At 38.1% G+C, this 22,258-nt stretch overlaps 1 protein-coding gene across 4 annotated transcripts in view; it reads left to right on the top strand.

Moving 5' to 3' along the window:
- LOC124550910 (interference hedgehog) overlaps positions 1-22,258 on the top strand; it is a 556,726-nt gene that overhangs the window by 477,116 nt on the left and 57,352 nt on the right. For all 4 annotated transcript variants that reach the window (XR_006967749.1, XM_047125700.1, XM_047125701.1 and 1 more), the window contains exons 5-7: positions 3,141-3,338; positions 7,124-7,342; positions 16,156-16,311. Coding sequence is in view for 3 of the 4 variants with exons in the window: in XM_047125700.1 (XP_046981656.1) it covers positions 3,141-3,338; positions 7,124-7,342; positions 16,156-16,311 (573 nt within the window). In the remaining variant the exon portion in view is untranslated. The remainder of the gene's footprint in view (positions 1-3,140; positions 3,339-7,123; positions 7,343-16,155; positions 16,312-22,258) is intronic.

Here is a 22,258-nt window from a genome sequence, read left to right on the forward strand (position 1 = left end):
TCACCAGAGATGAAGAGGCAATCAATGGAGTGGCGTCATGCAAATTCACCCAAGAAAAAAAGAATTCAAAAGCACACCTTGTGCTGGAAAAGTTATGGCTACGGTGTTTTTCAATTCCGAAGGACTCTTGCTTCTGGACATCATGCCAAGTGGAACGACCATAAATTCTGATGCATATGTGACGACACTGAAGAAACTTCAAGCTCGACTGAGTCGTGTTCGACCACATCGGCAAAAGCAGGATGTTTCGCTGTTGCACGAAAATGCATGGCCACATGTCAATCAAAAAACCATGTAAGCGATCTCAAAACTCAGATGGACAACACTGAAACACCCACCTTACAGTCCTGACCTGGCTCCATGTGACTATCATCTCTTTCGAGAACTGAAAGACTCTATTCGTGAAACAAGGTTTGAAGATGATGACTCCCTTGTGCACACTGCCAAACAGTGGCTCGAACAGGTTGGTCCAGAGTTTTACCGTTCAGGTATACAGGCGCTGGTTCCAAGATGGCGTAAGGCAGTTGAGACGGATGGAAATTATGTGCAGAAATGAAAATATTGTTCCTAAAGGATGTATCTACACAATGCAGAACTTTCAAACATGTAGAATAAAAGATGGATTTAAAAAAAATAGTGTGCATTTCTTTTGAAGTGACCCTTGTAACTTACAAAATGCTGACTGTACATTCACAAATACCCATACTGTAACATGGTCATGATATAAAGTCACTTAGGAGGCAGGTGAACATGCTGAATATATACGGTACTAGTGAATGAAGGCTGGACTGCTTGCTAATCAAAAAGGACTGCTTCAAAAATAGTGTGACTTTATGGCTCATAATGATGTGATTCGGACTTTGCCATCCTCAGATATCTGTTAAAAATGGTAAAGATACATGAAAATTACAAAACAGGATCAGAATAGTGAAATACAAGAGCAACTCTCAGTTGTACAAATAAGGTACATAAGCAAAAATATTTTTAGGAGCAACATGCTGTACGTAGATATAAAGGTTATAAGATGTGTGTATAACAATCGTAAGCAGATTAGTCAAAAAATTTTAACATGAAGCATAGAGATGAACATTCATGCAAGATGGCAGTTAGTAGAGATGGTGGTGCCATACTTCGCCATAATTCGCAGCATAGTCCAAAAAATTAAATCACAGAAACACAACTGTCAAGTATACATGATACAATTATAACAGTAAAATGGCTGCCGTCAGGTGGCAAAAACAGATGTGATACCTTACATCGTCATGATTGACAGGGAATTTTATTTATGCAGATTAGAAGTTCAACAACAAAACAATTACAAAATTTAACATGTAAAATAAAACTAATAAGCCTTATTGGCAGCTTATTAGTTGTGGCAGAGTAGTAGCAACATTGGTGTCACACATCATTGGACTTGACAATGGATACAATAAAAGCTAAACAACAAGTTATATAAAATTATGACTCAAATAAGAAAAAAATTGTTTGAGGCGTATTGGCTGATGTCAGATTGTAATAAAAGCTAACAGATGAAAGGAGCACAAGACCTATGATGAGTGTCTTTAAAAAAATGGTAAACTTGTAGAAATGGTATAAGCAACATAATTGTACCATGATATAAAGACACATATCTTTCCAAGAATCATAAAGGTACAGTTTGTTACTGCTAGTATAAAAAGTTAAGACTTACACAAATAGGAATAAGAGACTGTTTCAATGCATACTGAATTTCATATTAGATAAAAACTATTCACGGAACAGTAACAACAGTGTGAATAATGTCCATAGTCTGACGGAGTGGGGGTCCTTTGAATCTGAGCTGCATGGATTCCAGCCACTTCAGCCTGTGCTGACTGCTGTATTTGGGTATTTCATTTACCAGTTACAACTCACAGTGGACTTACGTGGAACACTGCATATGGCTGTGATCATTCCAGAGATCTATAAGTTTGTAACTTTTGGAAAAAAAAGAAAACATAAATAGTAATAGTACTTGGCTTTTGATTTTCTTGCCACAATAACCCAAAAGAAATTTCTACAGGCCAATGATGAATAGACTCAATTAGAACAATAACAAAAATATATTCTACTTAACTCTGATGCAGGATAAACTGGTTCAGTGTTGTTATCATATATTAATAACTTGATACACTTTTATCATTACACAACTTTTAATTTTTTCCAGGTGCAGTACATAGTGACAAATATCTTCTGTCATTAACCTTGACTCACAGTGAGCTGTACAATTTCCAGTCTAAAACTCAGTGCGAATGTTTGGAAGTACAACTGCTTGTAAATATTGAAAACAGCTAAGTTAAATTATCTGAACAATTCTTGTTCTTTTACTGGCTAACAGTTCTTAGGTACAAATCCATCAGTGGAATAGGAGGAATCTTCCAGGAGAAATAATTTTAAATTAGATTTGAAATTTGCTTCACTACCTGTAAGATATTTTACATTATTAGGCAAATGATCAAAAATTTTTGTTGCTGCATACTGAACTCTTTTTCTGATTCACTGACAGTAGTAACAATGGATAATAAGTCATTTTTCCATCTAGGAAAAAGGAGTTTCTCAAGTACAAAATCATTATGTATTGACAGTTTTACACATAAATTCACTCAGGAATAGTGTTAACATTCTAAAAAGGATTTTGTGTCATGTTTTTACTGTTCTATACAAACGAGTTCTTAGGTAACTTCATTTTTTTTCTGGAATTTTATCCAAATGCTTTTGAAACAAATAGTGCCATGTATTTATATGTAACTATTCATGAAAGATAAAATAGTACACACACTGATATTACCATAAAATAAATATATGCCACACAGGAAACGTTAGTTACAGCTCAACACAATAAAATGAAACATCCTTTGTTAGTATGAAAAATTATGCACGGTGTCAGGTTATTTAGCAATGATGAATTGTGTTCTCCACATTATCTAACATTGGCAATTGCATTATACAACTTCTGTTGGGTTGGAAATAACACTATTGTCCATTTTTTAACAGATCCAATTCCTCAAGTACGTCCCCAGTTTCTACTCAACATTTATGACATAACATTCAGTTATTTACTCCAACATTGCCATAGTAGTTCTTGATGGAAATGCAAGTATCATTGTTCCATTTTATTACAGGACCAGGAAGACTGCTCCTTACTTCCCTGAGCGAGTCTGACTCTGGTAACTACACGTGTGAGGCTGTGAATGACATCACAGGGCAGCTGGTGAGGTCACCCCGTATCTTCTCTGTGACTGTCACGAGGGACCCACCGCGCTCAGCGCCCCGCTTCCTGGATGACCCCATCCCACTGCGGAGGTACCCTGTCAGGGCAGGTGAGTGTTCTCTCAGCTGGATCGAAACTTCAGCCATCACTCACTTCATAAACTTTTATTTCTTTTTTGTTTGTACCTTATGAGAAAGCATGTATTGTTCCAGTTTATAATGTGGGCTTTTCAAAGATTAGAGTGCTAGGGTAGGACAGAGGGAAATGAGTTGGTGAGTTTTAAGTAAGACTGGGGCTTTTCATCCAGATGGCCATATTTTGTGTGTATTCTGTTACATTAGTTTGTGCATGGTTTAGGCTGGCCCTCTCTAAGCATTATTACATTAACAGTTTTCACATTGTGTTGGATGTCTGCTTGTGATTACATATACACTGCAGTGACACTATAGACACTTCATAGGACAGTGCTCCATAGGAGCAATAACAAATACATTCCAACTAGTTTTGTGGCAGGTTGTTCCTAAAGCAACATACAAGATGTACGTATGAGGTTATAATAAAAAATCTACATACATGGCGAATTTTAATAACCATTGACTGTGCATGTTTCAACCACAGGTCATGGGTAGTAATGCCCAAAAGTGGTGTGGCAAAAAAGTTCGAATAACCTCTTCGGATCCACTAGCAGAAAAACGAGTTTATACAAATAGTACAGGGTTATTACAAATGATTGAAGCGATTTTACAGCTCTACAATAACTTTATTATTTGAGATATTTTCACAATGCTTTGCACACACATAAAAAAACTCAAAAAGTTTTTTTAGGCATTCACAAATGTTCGATATGTGCCCCTTTAGTGATTTGGCAGACATCAAGCCGATAATCAAGTTCCTCCCACACTCGACACAGCATGTCCCCATCAATGAGTTTGAAAGCATCGTTGATGCGAGCTCGCAGTTCTGGCACGTTTCTTGGTAGAGGAGGTTTAAACACTGAATCTTTCACATAACCCCACAGAAAGAAATCGCATGGGGTTAAGTCGGGAGAGCATGGAGGCCATGACATGAATTGCTAATCATGATCTCCACCACGACCGATCCATCGGTTTTCCAATCTCCTGTTTAAGAAATGCCGAACATCATGATGGAAGTGCGGTGGAGCACCATCCTATTGAAAGATGAAGTCGGCGCTGTCGGTCGGCAGTTGTGGCATGATCCAATTTTCCAGCATGTCCAGATACACGTGTCCTGTAACGTTTTTCTCGGAGAAGAAAAAGGGGCCGTAAACTTTAAACCGTGAGATTGCACAAAACACGTTAACTTTTGGTGAATTGCGAATTTGCTGCACGAATGCGTGAGGATTCTCTACCGCCCAGACCCGCACTTTGCGTCTGTTCACTTCACCATTAAGAAAAAATGTTGCTTCATCACTGAAAACAAGTTTCGCACTGAACGCATCCTTTTCCATGAGCTGTTGCAACCTCGCCGAAAATTCAAAGCATTTGACTTTGTCATCGGGTGTCAGGGCTTGTAGCAATTGTAAACGGTAAGGCTTCTGCTTTAGCCTTTTCTGTAAGATTTTCGAAACCGTCGGCTGTGGTACGTTTAGCTCCCTGCTTGCTTTATTCGTCGACTTCCGCGGGCTACGCGTGAAATTTGCCCGCACGCGTTCAACCGTTTCTTCGCTCACTGCAGGCCGACCCGTTGATTTCCCCTTACAGAGGCATCCAGAAGCTTTAAACTGCGCATACCATTGCCGAATGGAGTTAGCAGTTGGTGGATCTTTGTTGAACTTCGTCCTGAAGTGTCGTTGCACTCTTATGACTGACTGATGTGAGTGCATTTCAAGCACGACATACGCTTTCTCAGCTCCTGTCGCCATTTTGTCTCACTGCGCTCTCGAGCGCTCTGGCGACAGAAACCTGAAGTGCGGCTTCAGCCGAACAAAACTTTTATGAGTTTTTCTACGTATCTGTAGTGTGTCGTGACCATATGTCAGTGAATGGAGCTACAGTGAATTTATGAAATCGCTTCAATCATTTGTAATAACCCTGTACTTCTGTTACATGTAATCACTTGATTAAGAAGGTTAAGAAAATGTAATTATTTACAAGAATTGTTGGCTAGATCAGTGGCTCCCAACATGGGGATAATTACCCCATGAGGAGTAAAATGTAATTTTCTGAGGGATAGAAACAGAAGGATTCGATTGTATTTCATCAGAGAAACTGAATTATTTTTAAAAAGTCATTACTATTACACTGTTTCATAAGACTGTGAAAATGATTATATATATTTTTTTTCAAGTACTAGCAGTAACATGTGGCAAAGTGTGGTGGAGGTTACAGCTTGTGAAATGAATGCATGAATATCCTTTTCCTCAAACAGACCACCCACTACACATGTACGTACTTTGTGCCACACATTTTGATACATGTACATGACATACAGCACATATTAAAATGCCTTCTCCAAGTTGTTGGTAGTTCCCAAAATAGACCAGGAACTGCATCATTATTTAGTGAGTTTTCTTTCTTGGGAGACAACATTCATGTACAATTTTTTGAAAGAAATTTCTTTCATTTAACTGTTAATTGTTCATTTATTTTGAACAATTGCGATTTCAGTTTTGTAGCCATTTTCAAGTGCATATTGAAATATTAAAATATTTAGGACATGTTGACGATGACACATCTCAGACACGTCAGACGTAGTTTAATATTTCAACATGCACTAGAGAATCACTACAAATGATTGTGTAAATTAAATACTTCATTATTCATTTTGCAGTGGATAAATGGACTAATTGAGAATGTAACACAACAGTAACTATATAATGGCTGCTACTTTGCTGTAGGGCCTGCATTTTATTATTATTATTTTTATTATTATTAGTGGCAGTGGCCATAAACAAAGCATTGGCTGTCTGAGGTCTTCAGTTTCTTCCAGTTCAGAAGTAAAGGATGGAGCAATTATCTGACTTAAGAAATGTAACTTATCTATAAAAAGATGCTTAAAAATTAGCAATACTGATAGTCTCATTAGTTTGTGGTTAAATAAAACATGTACACCTCATTTATCCTTTGTCATTTTAAAAATAAAAGTGGTCAAAGAATATTATTTTTATTTCTAAATTTTAGTTAGGCACTAATAATGACTGCAGTGCAGGGAGTGGGATGTCAGGGGTAATACATGATTACATTATTCAATCTGGACACTGAGCAAGAGTAGAAAAAAAGAAGGTGCAATTTGGAAAGGCAATTAAAATTCAGGGAGTAGAAATAAAAACTTTGAGGTTTACCTATAACATTGTAATTCTGTTGGAGACAGTAAAGGACTTTGGACAACACCTGAATAGAATGAGTAGTGTCCAGGAAACAGACAAGATGAACATTAACAAAAGTAAAACAAATGCAGTGGAATGTAGCTGGATTAAATCAGATGATGCTGAGGGAATTAGATTATGAAATGAGACACTAAATTTACTAGGTAAGTTTTGCCGTTTGGGCAGAAAACCCATTGATAGTGGCCAAAGCAGAGAGGATATGAAATGCAGGTTGCAAATGACAAGAAAATTCTTTACATTCTGAGTGACCCTCGTAGCTATTTCTTTAAATTTTGAATCTCTTTTTGCTCATTCAAATCCTGTCTTTTTCTCCCAGGAACTTCTTGTTCATCCTGCTACACATTTTCTATAATTTTACTTCCAGTTTTGTGCAGCAGCTTTTCACATACACACACTAAATTTGTTCCAGTTTATGATGTTATGTCTTACTCTTCTATAATTTTACTTCCAGTTTTGTGCAGCAGCTTTTCACATACACACACTAAATTTGTTCCAGTTTATGATGTTATGTCTTACTTGTTTCCCATATGTTGCATTTGACATTTCAGGTGATAATGTGACATTACCCTGCTGGGCACTCGGACATCCGACTCCAGTGACGAACTGGTTCCGGGAAGGTAACCACAAATTGCACCCCACGCGCTCTGCCATGGTTCCTGGTGGACTGATGCTGACAGGGACCACACTGGAAGATACAGGCCGCTACAAGTGCATCTTGGAAAATTCGCTAGGTTCTGTCTCGCTGGAAGCACTAGTTGAAGTTTTGGGTATGTGGCTTCATACTTTGTAGCTGAGGTCTACTCTGAACTGAGAGCAGAAACAGTATTTTGTGTTATCCTGTTCATTTTATTATTTTCATTTTAACTTTTGTAACCAGAAATAACATAAAACAATTTATAATTAATTATTCAGGGTGTATACACCCTGGGACAATCAGGAAATCTGGGAAAAATGGGAATTTTTTCATCCATGAGAAATCTAGGAAAAAATTAGGATTTTTTTTAGAATTTTGAGAATTTTTCATTATTTTAGTTATCAGTCAAATTTGTGTAATTTTATTGGGTAAGAATGGATATTCTAGAGTAGAGCCCACTACTGCAGAATAATACTGCAATAGCAAAACATAAATGAGAGAATAATACCAAAATAAAATTTTAGTTGCAATGAAAAGGCACCATTTACAATTACAAAACACAGTGCTTACACAAATATTTGCTGACAGAAAAATATATCAAAGGCTTTAGGATGAAAAATATGCAATACTTCATAACAACAAACTGCTTTTGATGAGTGTAATGTCACAACTGTGTACATTTCTAACAGGCCACAGAAAAATTTGCAAGTGGTGGTTTGAGAATTGGTTCTTTCAAAATAAATTTAGATGAATTGTCTTAAGTTTGGGAATGGACAATGAATTCCTTAAATCGTAGAGTGTTTCTACTCTCACTCAAAATTTAACTCTTTTGAGGACCAGCCACTTAGAAAAATGTTGGGCACAGAAAACCAGCCATTTAAGCCATTATTTAAAATTTTACTGGCACATTTGTGTTCGATATATCTTAAATAACTCATGTGAAAAAAGACCATACTTCAAGGTTAGTTTTTCATATTTATTTTAGGTCTTTCATAAATTACAAATTATGCATTAATGATGACAAAAAGTATAATCATCTTTAGAAAGGAGGGGGGGGGGGTGTTCATGAGCAATTTCACATATAGTTGGCTTTTTTATGGAAAATTCAAAATACTTGATAAAACATATATCCAGCCAGGTAAACCCTAAAATATTCAGTGTGCAGCAGTGAAATTTATAATCACGCTTGTCAGAAATATTCAGCTGCTGCAATTTAAGCCAGGCATTTGATTGTGATCAGTCAGTCATGCTGTACTTCATTCAAGCTCTCTGCTTGGGACACACCTCCACTACAGATGCCCTTTTGAAGGTTATGTATAGTGTCGCCACCAATCGGAACTTCATGAAACTATAGGGGCATCACAGATATTCATAGGCACTTGTAGAATGTCTTTAGCGACCTGGCAGTGAACAAAAGCGTAAGGAGTCATTGGGCGACGCGTTTGTCATCATCACAACAAGATCGTGCAATCCTATCTGATATCCTGCGTGCCAACCGACTGAAGTGGGAATTTCCACAATGTCCCAAAACAAATTCTACATCTTTTCAACTGCATTGGCAAATGGCGGAAGCAAAGTTGTACACACACACACACACACACACACACACACACACACACACGTGCCACAGGTAGGTGCAGGCATTCCAAACTATAGTGCACCTCATACATATTGTGATGGCTTATAGTTTTTGGTTTTTATATCAATTTGTTTGAGTAGGAAATTAAAGAAAAAATATATTTAACAAATTTATTTGACAGTTTATGAAATTTAAATACCAGTTTATAAGAAGATAACTAATGCAGTTGTTCATTTGTCCCATACACCTTCGAGTTCTTTTACAGAATATAACTTTCTTTTGTTTAATGCCTTAACTAGCAGTTGAATTTTGAAAATTACATCAGATTCATTGTACATAAGAAGATCACTTTGTTTTGGCCAAATTCACCATTTCCTCTTTTTGCCATGCAACTCACTTCTGTTCCAGTTTTACAAACTGTAATGACTCTTCCTTCCCAGACTTCACTCTCATTGCCTTCATATTTGATAATGACAAAATCTTTAATTTCAGATGCTTCCCTTTGACTCATATTTTTTTAAGTATTTCCCTTAAACATAAGTCCATTTTATCTGGTGCATAAGGGCAAAATTGCCTTCCACCTTTTTTAATTTGATGTTTATTGTTCATTATTTCCTGTAGTATAACTTGCTATTTGTATTAAAAAACTATTTTAATACAGGTGTAAATACTGTACCAACAGTGCAAAATAATTTGACATGAACACCATATAGGTGAAACTTATTTTTAAGTTTCTTATAAAATATCATACAGGATGGTGCAAAAAATGATCAGATATTTGTTTCTGTAAAAAATATTTGTTTCAGTCAAAATACAAATGTAAAATAAAACACATTAACAGTGTACCTGAATGTTATGTTCTGCTTATCATGTGTTCAATTTGATCACCATTACGTGTACCAACTTCTTCATCAGAAACTGCTGTGTTTTGAATTACTCATTACACACATCCTCTGCTATCTCATTGCATGCCTCAGCTACCAGTTCTCACAGTTCCACCACTGTACAAGGATGTTTAGAAGAAATCTTTTCCTTCACAGATCCCCAAAGAAAAAAAATCACACAGATTCAAGTGTTTCTGAAAATACATTTGCCTTGAAAGTTTCATGCAGGAAGTCTGAAACAACATTAGCTGTGTGTGCTTAGACATCATCCTGCATGAACCTCTGGTTTTCTAATTGAAACTGTTTTGCAGAGGAACAAAATTATTATGTATCATGTTTAGATACATTCACTGTTCACTCTGTGTTCAAAAAAGAATGGCCCTGTCACCTGAGGTAGTGGTCCATACAGTAATCTGATGTAGCGTGATGCACCATCTCATGAAAAGCATTTGGATTCTCGGAAACCCAAAAGTGCACATTTTGTTTATTTACAGTGCATCAAGGTGAAAATATGCCTCAACTGAAAACCAAAATTAGTTCAACACTACGCCTCGACTCACAACTCATTCAGCGGATGTTTTCTTCGATGTTTGTTGTCTGTAGTTAATTTAGGCAACACTGGTTCTTTGTATGGATACAAATGCAAATCAGTTTTTAAAATTTGTTGTACAAATTGTCTATAAATCTCAAGCTGTGCTGTTGTTTTCTCTGTTGATTTGCCTGGGTTTCGCAGTAACGCTGCTCTGACAGCTATGACGTTCTGTGGAGAACGGAACAATGGCAGACCATTTACTTCCTTTGAGGTACCGAAGCATCACTATTAAATGTCTCATAACGTCTACATATTGTTTTAAATGAGAGTGACCACTGAGTTTTAAAATGTGCATGAAACCAATTCTCTGAAACACCACACTTTTTGTTTCACAAAAAAATAACACAGTTACAATGTTCTATTCAACAGTCAGTCTTCCTTTGTCAGCCATAGTGGACCAATACATAAACGTTGCACGTGGAAATAAAATAAACTAATCTTCTTGAGCTACTTTCATGTCTGTCAACATAACACAAAGTAACAAATGATAACCAAAAAAATTAATGACAAAACAAATGTAGGATAATTTCGTGCACCGCCCCGTGTAATGCAAAATTTATTCAAAAATGTCTGAGATAAATCATTGCTAAATATTGAGAAATAAGAATAGTATACAACATTATTTAAATTCCCTTACCCATCTATGATTCACATTCGGGAGGACGACGGTTCAATCCCGCGTCCGGCCATCCTGATTTAAGTTTTCCGTGATTTCCCTAAATCACTCCAGGCAAATGCCGGGATGGTTCCTTTGAAAGGGCACGGCTGACAGCCTTCCCTTTCCTTCCCTAATCCGATGAGACCGATGACCTCGCTGTCTGGTCTCCTTCCCCATTCAACCCAACCCAACCATCTATGATCACACACAAAGGTTTGCTACAAAAACAAAATTACGTTGACTTCTCAAGAAAGTTCGACAGCAACTGATGCTTTCCAAGTATGCCAGTGTAGTAATTTGGCAGTTTTGTAGAGTGCAGCACCTATTGCGTTTCCAAATGTAGCAGAAAAGAAATTCACACAGTTTGTTGAGGTGTACACAGCAATGTAATTTGAGACTTACTGTTAGGACCATTGTTATAGGTCCAGACTATAATTACAACAAACTGACTTAACATCTGCTGCTTTGCTAGTGTAGACTGTATGGCTTGTAGAGATTTTTTTTGTTTCTATGCAATCAAATTTTTATTTTGTTCACAAATTGCAACACCTTCCAAGCTTTTCACACTAATTAAGGCCATGTAACCATGGTTTTATCTGAATGTATTTCTGATCAAAAATCAATTCTGGTAGCTGGAGTCCAAAGTTTTTGTTAATTGTGCCTTTTGCATTCTCGTGGAGATATTTCCATAGCAACTTTCATCCCTTAACAAATATTTCTTTATATCTAACCGAGAAGTGAAATAACAGTTGCCATAAATTTAGCTTTAAATTTTTTAAATGTAATTTAGATTTAATTTTTTTTAATGTAACAAAATATTTTATTAAAAATTTACAGCCCCTATTGCACTCTCCTAGGGGTTGAATTTCCAGAAGCACTGAAACATGTATTTTTTTCTCTTTTTTCCATTTCAAACCAAGAAGTTAAATGCCAATTGTCATAGATGTAGCCTTAAAAATCCTTTAGCAGTTCTGTAGAAATTATTTATTTTCAAAAAAAATCTTTCAACCACTATTTCACCCCCTTAGTGGTTGAATTTCCAAAAATGTTGAAACACATATTTTTAATTTTCTGACTGAGATACCTGTTTTTGTAGATCTAGCTTCAAAATTCCCTTAGTAGAGACATACTTTCAAAAAGCCTTTCATCCACTATTTCAACCCCTTAGGAGTGGAATTTCAGACAATCCCGCTTAAACAATGCCTACATTATAAGATCCACACCATCTCCAGACTTCAACTTTCTATCCTTAGCAGCTTGGGCTGAGCGATGATGAGTTAGTGAATCATTCTGACCCTATTTCCCTTCCTTAGGGGTTGAATTTCCAAAAACAGTGAAACACTACATCTCCTTAGGGATGAATTTCAAAAACAGTGGCATGTGTATGTTTTATTTCTAACATGGAAGCCAAATACAAATTTTCATAGATTTAGCATAAAAGAATGCTTGTACAATGAAATATTTCCGTGAAAACTTTCATCCCCCATTTCACCCTGTAGGGGATGAATTTCCAAAAACAGTGAAACATGTATTTTTTCATTTCTAACTGAGAAGCCAAATTTAAATTTTCATGGATTTATCTTTAAAAAGCTTTCGTAATAAAATATTTTCATAAAAAGTCTCATCCCCAATTCCACCCTCTTAGTGTCTCAATTTCCAAAAACACTGAAACACATTTTTTTATTTGTAATTGTGAAGTTAAATACCAATGTTCATTGGTGTAGCTTTCAAAAACTTAAGCAGTTCTTTAATAGTGACATATTTTAATAAAAAGCTGCCACTCACTATTTCATCCCCGTAGGGCACTCTCTTGTCCTTGGGGTGGGAAACTCCCTCTAAAAGCAGAAGAATCAGCAATGATAATTAGCATGAATATGCAGAACAGAATGGAAACCACTGCATTAAAGACATGTAACGTGAATCCACAGGACATGTGGCCTGTAACTGAAGAAGTGTCATGATGATCTCTCCATTGGCAAAAGATTCCAGAATAGTCCCCAGTTCGGATATCCGGGAGGAAACAGCAAAGGGGGAGTTACCATGAGAAAAATACTGAATAATCAATGGAAGGATAACATTCTGTGAAAAGGGGTGTGGAATGACAGAAGCTTCAATGTGAGAGGGAAACTAGAAAATCTGAAAAGGGAAATGCAAAGGCTCAATCTAGATATAGAAGGGGTCAGTGAAGTGAAATGAAAAGAAGACATGGGTTACTGGTCAGATGAGTATAGGGTAATATCAACAACAGCAGGAAGTTGTTATGAATAGGAAGGTAGGGCAGAGAGTGTGTTACTGTGAACAGGGTTGTTCTTATCAGAATCGACATCAAACCAACACCAAAAATGATAATTCAGGTATGCATGCCAATGTCGCAAGCTGAAGATAAAGAGATAGAGAAAATGTATGAGGATATTGAAAGGGTAATACAGTATGTAAAGGGGCATGAAAATCTAATAGTCATGGAATGCAGTTGTAGGGGAAGGAGTAGAAGAAAAGATTGCAGAAGAATATGGTCATGGGACAAGGAATGAGAGAGGAGAAACACTAATGGAGTTCTGTAACAAGTTTCAGCTAGTAATAGTTAATACCCTCTACAAGAACCCCTGAGGATCGGGTATACTTGGAAAAGGACGGGTGATAAGGGAAGATTTCAGTTAGATTACATCATGGTCAGACAGAGATTCCGAAATCAGATACTGGATTGTAAGACGTACCCAGGAGCAGATATAGATTCAGATCACAATATAGTAGTGATGAAGAGTAGACTGAAGTTTAAGACATTAGTCAGGAAGAATCAATACACAAAGCAGTGGGATATGGAAGTACTAAGGAATGACAAGATAATGCTTGAAGTTCCCTAAGGCCATAGATACAGCAATAAGGAATAGCTCAGTTGGCAGTACAGTTGAAGAGGAATCGACATCTCTAAAAAGGACCATCACAGATGTTGGGAAGGAAAACTTAGGTACAAAGAAGGTAACTGCGAAGAAACCATGGGTAACAGAAGAAATACTTCAGTTGATTGATGAAAGGAGAAAGTACAAAAATGTTCAGGGAAACTCAGGAATATAGAAATACAAGTCGCTGAGGAATGAAATAAATAGGAAGTGCAAGGAACCTAAGATGCAATGGCTGCAGGAAAAATGTGAAGCCATTGAAAAAGAAATGTTTGTCGGTAGGACAGACTCAACATACTGAAAAGTCAGAACAACATTCAGTGACATTAAAAGCAAGGGTGGTAACATTAAGAGTGCAATGGGAATTCCACTGTTAAATGCAGAAGAGAGAGCAGATAGTTGGAAAAAATACATTGAAAGCCTCTGTGAGGGAGAAGATTTGTCTGGTGTGATAGAAGAAGAAACTGGAGTCAATTTAGAAGAGATAGGGGATCCAGTATTAAAATCAGAATTTAAAAGAGCTTTGTAGGACTTACGGTCAAATAAGGCAGAAGGGATAGATAACATTCCATCAGAATTTCTAAAATCATTGGGGAAAGTGGCAACAAAACGACTATTCACATTTGTGTGTAAAATGTATGAGTCTGGCGACATACTATCTGACTTTCGGGAAAGTATCATCCACACAATTCTGAAGATGGCAAGAGCTGACAAGTGTGAGAATTATCGCACAATCAGCTTAACAGCTCATGTATCCAAGTTGCTTACAAGAATAGTATACAGAAGAATGGAAAAGAAAATTGAGAATGCGCTAGATGATGATCAGTTTGGCTTTAGGAAAAGTAAAGGCACGAGAGAGGCAATTCTGACATTGCGGTTAATAGTGGAAACAAGACGAAAGAAAAATCAAGACACGTTCAGAGGATTTGTCAACCTGGAAAAAGCATTTGACAATGTAAAATGGTGCAAGATGTTCGAAATTCTGAAAAAAGTAGGGGTAAGCTATAAGGAGAGACGGGTCATATGCAATATGTACAACAGCCAAGAGGGAGTAATAGGGGTGGACGACCAAGAGTGAAGTACTCGTATTAAAAAGGGTGTAAGACAAGGATGCAGCCTTTTGCTCACACTGTTCAATATGTACATCGAGGAAGCAATGACGGAAATAGAGGAAATGTTCAGGAGTGGAATAAAAATTGTAGGTGAAAGGGTATCAATGATACGATTTACTGAGGACATTGCTATCCTAAGTGAAGAAGGATTACATGATATGCTGAATGGATTGAACAATCTAATAAGAACAGAATATGGATTGAGAGTAAATCGAAGAAAGACGAAAGTAATCAGTGGTAGTAGAAATGAGAACAGTGAGGAACTTAGAATCAGGATTGATAGTCATGAAGTAGATGATGTTAAGGAATTCTGCTACCTAGGCAGTAAAATAACCAATGTTGGATGGAGCAAGGAGGACATCAAAAGCAGACTAGCTACAGCAAAAAAGGCCTTCGTGGCCAAGAGAAGTCTAATAATATCAAATGTCGGCCTTATTTTGAGGAAGCAATTTCTGAGAATGTACATCTGGCGTACAACATTGTATGGTAATGAAACATGGACTGTGGGAAAACCAGAACAGAAGAGAATCAAAGCATTTGAGATGTGGTGCTACAGGCAAATGTTGAAATTTAGGCAGACTGATAAGGTAAGGAATGAGGAGGTTCCACGCAGAATCAGAGAAGAAAGGAATATGTGGAAAACACTGACAAGGAGAAGGGACAGGATGATATGACATCTGTTAAGACATGAGGGAATGACTCCCATGGTACTAGAGGGAGCTGTAGAGGGCAACAACTGTAGAGGAAGACAGCAAGTAATTGAGGACGTAGGTTGCAAGTGCTACTCTGAGATGAAGAAGTTAGCACAGAAGAGGAATTCATGGTGGGCCACAGCAAACCAGTCAGACGACTGATGACAAATAATAATAATAATAAAAAAATAAATAAAAAATCGAGAAATCAAATACCATTTTTTTGTAGGTATAGCTTCAGAACTGCCTTAATAGTGACATTTTTCCAAAATGCCCCACATCCACTATTTCACCCGCTTAGGGTCAGAATTTTGAAAAAATTCCCATCTCAAGTGACACCTATAGTTTAAAGTCCACACCTTTCCCAAATTTCAAGTTTGTATCATTAGCTGCTTGGACTGGGCGATGATGAGTCAGTCACGCAGGACATTGTCTTTTATGTATAGAGATTATAGTATTTCAGTGTAAGACTTACACATTTCCTATATATTTATCGGATCCACAAATTCTGAAAGCTAGTTTCCAATTACAGAGCCACCAGTCCTGGTGAGAGGCCCAAAGGTGGATCGAGTGCAGCAAGGAGACAATGTTGTTCTCGAGTGCGAGTTTCGAGGGTCTCCACAACCCAACATCACGTGGGTCTTCAACGGAAACTCTGTGACCAATGACAGCCACATCACAGTTATCAGTAAGTAATGCTGCATGTTCATAGACAGCATAATGAGTGCAACTTTTGCATGTAATCTGTTTGATATTAAAACTGTTTAATAAAAATGACAGTATTACTATAACTTTGTTTTGAAATGCTTTAGAGATTGTAGTGTTTAACAACATTCTAGAGTTTTGTAATTCTTTAGCTTTCACTCTTCTTCAATTTAGAATTATACAGATTTTAACTACAACTGCAATTTACTCCAAAATAATGAGTTTGTCGCAAAGTCTTCAAGGGCAGGAAGGGCACATATCTCTTTCTACCGATGCTCTCAATGATTGTCGGTCGTTATTATTCCATTAATTGCCTGGATTTTTTAAAATTATTTGTGTACTCTATGTAGAACTGGTGATGTTCCAATTAATTTCAGCATTTGATTTATTTGAAAATCTTCCATTTATTGACATTTTTTTTTTTGAATGCTTTAGGTTTGAAACTGTTTTACTGCACACTAGTGCATCATTCCACTCTCCTTGTTCTATTACAAGTTTTCATACTGCAGTGACAGAACTGAATTACAAAAATATCTGTTTCAAAAACCCTTAAATATAAAAGTAAATAAAATATATAATATACATAAATTGTTATGGAATACAACTTTTTATGAGTTGAAAAATACTAATAATTTTTATAGTAGTTTTGGTTTATAAAAATTAATTTTATAAAACAAAATAATTATTTTTAAACACTTTAAATAAGATTTTATTTAGAAAAGTAATTAAAAATTACTAATAGCTGGTTTTGGATGAGGCAGGATCACAAGAATATTCACTATTTGTGCAATATTTACTCCAGAAGTAAACCTGTAATGATGTGTGTGATTTCTGTATATGAAAATGTTCTTTTTCTTCTTGTGCCTTTGTCCCACAGCAGTACAGGGTCAGCATGGTTTTTAATGCATTTGGTATGATTAATTTAGGGAGTCACTGGATGCCATTCCTGTCGCACCCCTTAATCCTCCCTCCCTCCTAAGACAGAACATGTGTACCCCAGCTGCCTGCAAGCCGTGTTGTTCATGTGGAAGCAAGCAAAAGGTTTGTGAGTCATGTAACTGATGTGGGATACCAGAACCTACCCAGTATTCACCTGGTGGGATGTGAGAAACTGCCTAAAAGCTGCATCCAGGGTGGATGGCCCACATACCCTCATTGTTAATCGGCTGGGTGGATTCATTTCCGGAGCTGGCGTACCTCCCGGTCCCATATATGCATGTTTATTCGAGCAAATTGTAGAAAATGATAAACTCAAGTTGTAAATATTATTCGGTGACATAAAATGAAGAGACGATACCCACTGAAGCAAATTCCTGTACCTTAAATATGTTACAAGCTCCAGTATTAAAATTTCACTCATAGGAATATAAGATCTAGAGGTCATTTATTCTACAGAGTGTCTTGACTTTTATATGTACAAATGAAAGGAGTGAGGAGAGGACAATGAAAGAAGCAAATAATCACAATAAACGTAGCTCCATAAATCAACAGTTCCTCCCATATGAGGCATTATGAATGAATAAATGAACACCTTGCAACAGAGACCCCAGTGATTCAAACTGAAGATATCCACTTAAGAGCAACACATCAGAAGTGTTCCACATGACCACCATTCATGTGAATGCAACCCAGGATGTCTTCTCATTTGTGTCCATACACGTTCAGAAATACCAGGCATGTTTTGAATGCATTGACAACCATCCACAATGTGTTCCTGGAATTGACTGACATGATCAACAGGACTGGAACACAACAAAAATTTTAAATATCACCACCCAAAAAATATCCAACAGGTTGAAGTTGGGGCTGTGGGATTAGCCAGTATTGGTGAGCTTTGACCCATCTGCTAGTTGCCGGAGATTTGTGTCGCATATTCCCAAACAACCAACTGAAAGTATACCGATGCATCATTGTGTATGTACTACTCGAACGCCGTTTCATCATAAGGAATGTCATCCAAATAATTGATCAGCTTGTATTGCAGACCATTAAGTCTACCAGGTAGGAAATGTGACTCTATCAATGGAACACCAATGACACCTGCCCAAACATTAATGGAAAATCTCTGCTGAAGTATCTTCTCAGTGGTAGCACATGGGTTCTCATAAGCCCAAATGCATGTGTTGTGGATGTTCATAGTAATGTCTTGGATAAAGCATGCTTTGTCTGTAAATAATGTGCACTGTGGATTATTCCTGCATTGTCTAAGTATCCAATGGTAGAAGACAACCCAGGCTGGAAAATCAGATGTGGCTGAGGGTGGCACACTTCTCACGTAATGGGTACAACTGCCCCTCATGTAATATCTGACATATCGTGGAGGGAAAAACATGTTCTGCTGCAGCACGTGACCCCAGCATTGTGTTCACTTGTAATATACACAGTCCCCAAGCTGAGGTGTAGGCACTGTCCTTACTCTATCTGCATGCAGCATGTCAGGTCTAAATGAACTGGTCTTGTGCAGGTGCTGGTGGTACCTAGTGAATACCCTCCAGTCTGGACATCTTCTGCGAATATATGTTTCATGATACAATCGTGCTTTCTCCCACGAATTGCTGGTAGCACGCCCATACGAGAAGTGGATACCACCCATTTCTTCACTTGAAAAATGTGTGTGGAGCTGTGGCAACTACTTCAAATGCTACACATGCACACCATGTTTGCTGTTCTGTGAACAAACTGGTACCTGGACCGTAAGGTCGCATTCAAGTTGCATCCTCGATGCTCACAATTCACCAGCATGGCCGAAACTTGAGATGTGTTTGGGTGCTTCGAGCTCACACTTTGCTTGACAACAATGAAAACAAAGTACTCAACTAACTGACAGTGATGCTCCAGCAGTGGAGCTGCAGCATAACATAGCCTTAGACACTGCACTTGCGTGTACATTGAAACGGGGAAAGTTTTGGCTTCCAAACTCATGTTTATTAGGATTATTTGCATATTTCACTGTTATCTTCTTTCCACTTTCCTTTTAACCTAAAACAGTCAAACACCCAATAAAGTTGAGATGTTGGCAGCTAATGAACCTGTAAACAAAAATATGAAACTGATATAATTAAATTTTCCTTGAGACATTTTGGTCTCATCTTTATCTCCGCTGGGGTGCTACTCCAATACCAGAAAACCTCAACAATAGTGACAACCTAAGAAGGGAAAAATAATCTGAAGGCATAAATTGAAGTTTGTGTTAGGGAGGGCGCTGCAGTAGGGTAGTCTGTGCAGCTGTGTTAGCTGTACTGCTGCAGGGATGTGAAGTCTAGCACACCTGCCTAGTAAACAAGGAGACATGGATTCAAGTACCGGTTGTGGTACAAATTTTAATTCATTCCTTCAGCTTCTATCATTATCGATGAATATTAATTATGTAACTCTACCTTCATGGGTACATTCTTCTGTAAAGCACCCTGCCAATCCCGTCCCCCTTTCCCCCTGATGCTGCCTCTCTCCCCCCCTTCCCCCTCTCTCATGCACACACACACACACACACACACACACACACACACACACACACATTCTCCTTCATCCCTCCTCCAGAACAACTTCTCCTGTTATTTCTTGCATTTCAAATGTTCCTTCCCAAGGAGTTAAGAACATTACAGTGTTTGGAGAATGTGAACATCTGTGTGTGTGTTTCTGAGAGAGAGAGATAGAGATAATGTGTGTGTGTGTGTGTGTGTGTGTGTGTGAGAGAGAGAGAGAGAGAGAGAGAGAGAGAGAGAGAGAGAGATTTTGTGCTTTGTAAGATGAGCTAAACAGTAGGGGTAAGTGCAGTTTCACAGAAAACGAAATGGAACAATTACATTTTTGACTTTAGTTGCACTGGTTGTAGCATTGGACAGCACTCAATGGAAGTACACTAGCAAACTTGCCTGCAGGTCAACATGAGAGAACTGAGCTTTTTGGTTAATTTGCCTATGGGCTGTTGTTATCTCACTCTGTTATCCATATGGATAACTAAGAATTTCACACATGGAGCTTCATCCAGTGTTTGTCCATTGATCTCTCAACTTTTGGCACCTTAAAGTAATTTTTATACACTACTGGCCGTTAAAATTTCTACACCACGAAGATGACGTGCTACAGACATGAAATTTAATCAACAGGAAGAAGATGCTGTGATATGCAAATGATTAGCTTTTCAGAGCATTCACACAAGGTTGGCGCCAGTGGCAACACCTACAACGTGCTGACATGAGGAAAGTTTCCAATCGATTTCTCATACACAAACAGCAGCTGACCGGCGTTGCCTGGTGAAACGTTGTTGTGATGCCTCGTGTAGGGAGGAGAAATGCGTACCATCACGTTTCAGACTTTGATAAAGGTCAGATTGTAGCCTATCGTGATTACGGTTTATCGTATCACGACACTGTTGCTCGTGTTGGTTGAGTTCAAATGACTGTTAGCAGAATATGGAATCGGTGGGTTCAGGAGGGTAATACGGAACGCCGTGCTGGATCCCAACGGCCTCGTATCACTAGCAGTCGAGATGACAGGCATGTTATCCGCATGGCTGTAACGGATCATGCAGCCACGTCTCGATCCCTGAGTCAACAGATGGGGACGTTTGAAAGACAACAACCATCTGCACAAACAGTTCGACGATGTTTGCAGCAGCATGGACAATCTGCTTGGAGACCGTGGCTGCGGTTACCCTTGACACTGCATCACAGACAGGAGCGCCTGCGATGGTGTACTCAACGACAAACCTGGGTGCACAAATGGCAAAATGTCATTTTTTCGGATGAATCCATGTTCTCTTTACGGCATCATGATGGTCGCATCCGTGTTTGGCGACATCATGGTGAACGCACTTCGGAAGTGAGTATTCGTCGTCACCATACTGGTGTATCATCCGGCGTGATGGTGTGGGGTGCCATTGGTTACACGTCTCGGTCCCCTCTTGTTTGCATTGACGGCACTTTCAGATGTGTTACGACCTGTGGCTCTACCCTTCATTCAATCCCTGGGAAACGCTACATTTCAGCAGGAAAATGTACAACCGCATGTTGCAGGACCTGTATGGGCCTTTCTGGATACAAAAAATGTTCGACTGGTGCCTTGGTCAACACATTCTCCAGATCTCTCACCAATTGAAAACATCTCGTCAATGGTGGCCGAGCAACTGGCTCGTCACTACTCTTGATGAACTGTGGTATCGTGTTGAAGCTGCATGGGCAGCTGTACTTGTACATGCCATCCAAGCTCTGTTTGACTCAGTGCCCAGGCATATCAAGGCTGTTATTACGGCCAGAGGTAGTTGTTCTGGGTACTAATTTCTCAGGATCTATGCACCCAAATTGCGTGAAAATGTAATCACATGTCAGTACTAGTATAATATTTTTGTCCAATGAATACCCGTTTATCATCTGCATTTCTTCTTGGTGTAGCAATTTTAATGGCCAGTAGTGTATGTTTGGAATTGTATAGTATTAGCACTTCCAGGATTAGGGGTTAAGCTCTTTACTGTGAATCAGTTGTACTAAGTGTATTCTATTAGTCTTGTGACTAGTTACAATAACTATGGCAACAAACCAAGTGAACTACTTTGTAATGATCCACTTGAAACCAAGGGCTCCTCGATATCAAAAACTCACAAAACCTCTAAAGTTTATTGTTAGAGTCTGCTTTTGCCTTGTGTACAACATTTGTGTCATAAATGATAGTTTTCAGCATAATGTACAGAAACTATTTTATCAGTCACACCACTGTGGTGATGTAGATACATTTAGCCTCATTCCTTTTCATTGAGGGTCCTCCCTCACATGTGTTAGACTGACAGCACTGTGTCTTATGAAAATTTGTAGACGACTCAGGCAATCAATTCCTATCTGAGACACACATCTTCAGATGGTATTTTTTAAGGCCTAGAGGAAGGGCAAATCTAAACTGCATGAAAAGAGTGAAGTATCTTGTGAGATCATATGAAC

The sequence above is a fragment of the Schistocerca americana genome, chromosome 9 (genome assembly GCF_021461395.2).
Source record: "Schistocerca americana isolate TAMUIC-IGC-003095 chromosome 9, iqSchAmer2.1, whole genome shotgun sequence".
NCBI lineage: Eukaryota > Metazoa > Arthropoda > Insecta > Orthoptera > Acrididae > Schistocerca > Schistocerca americana.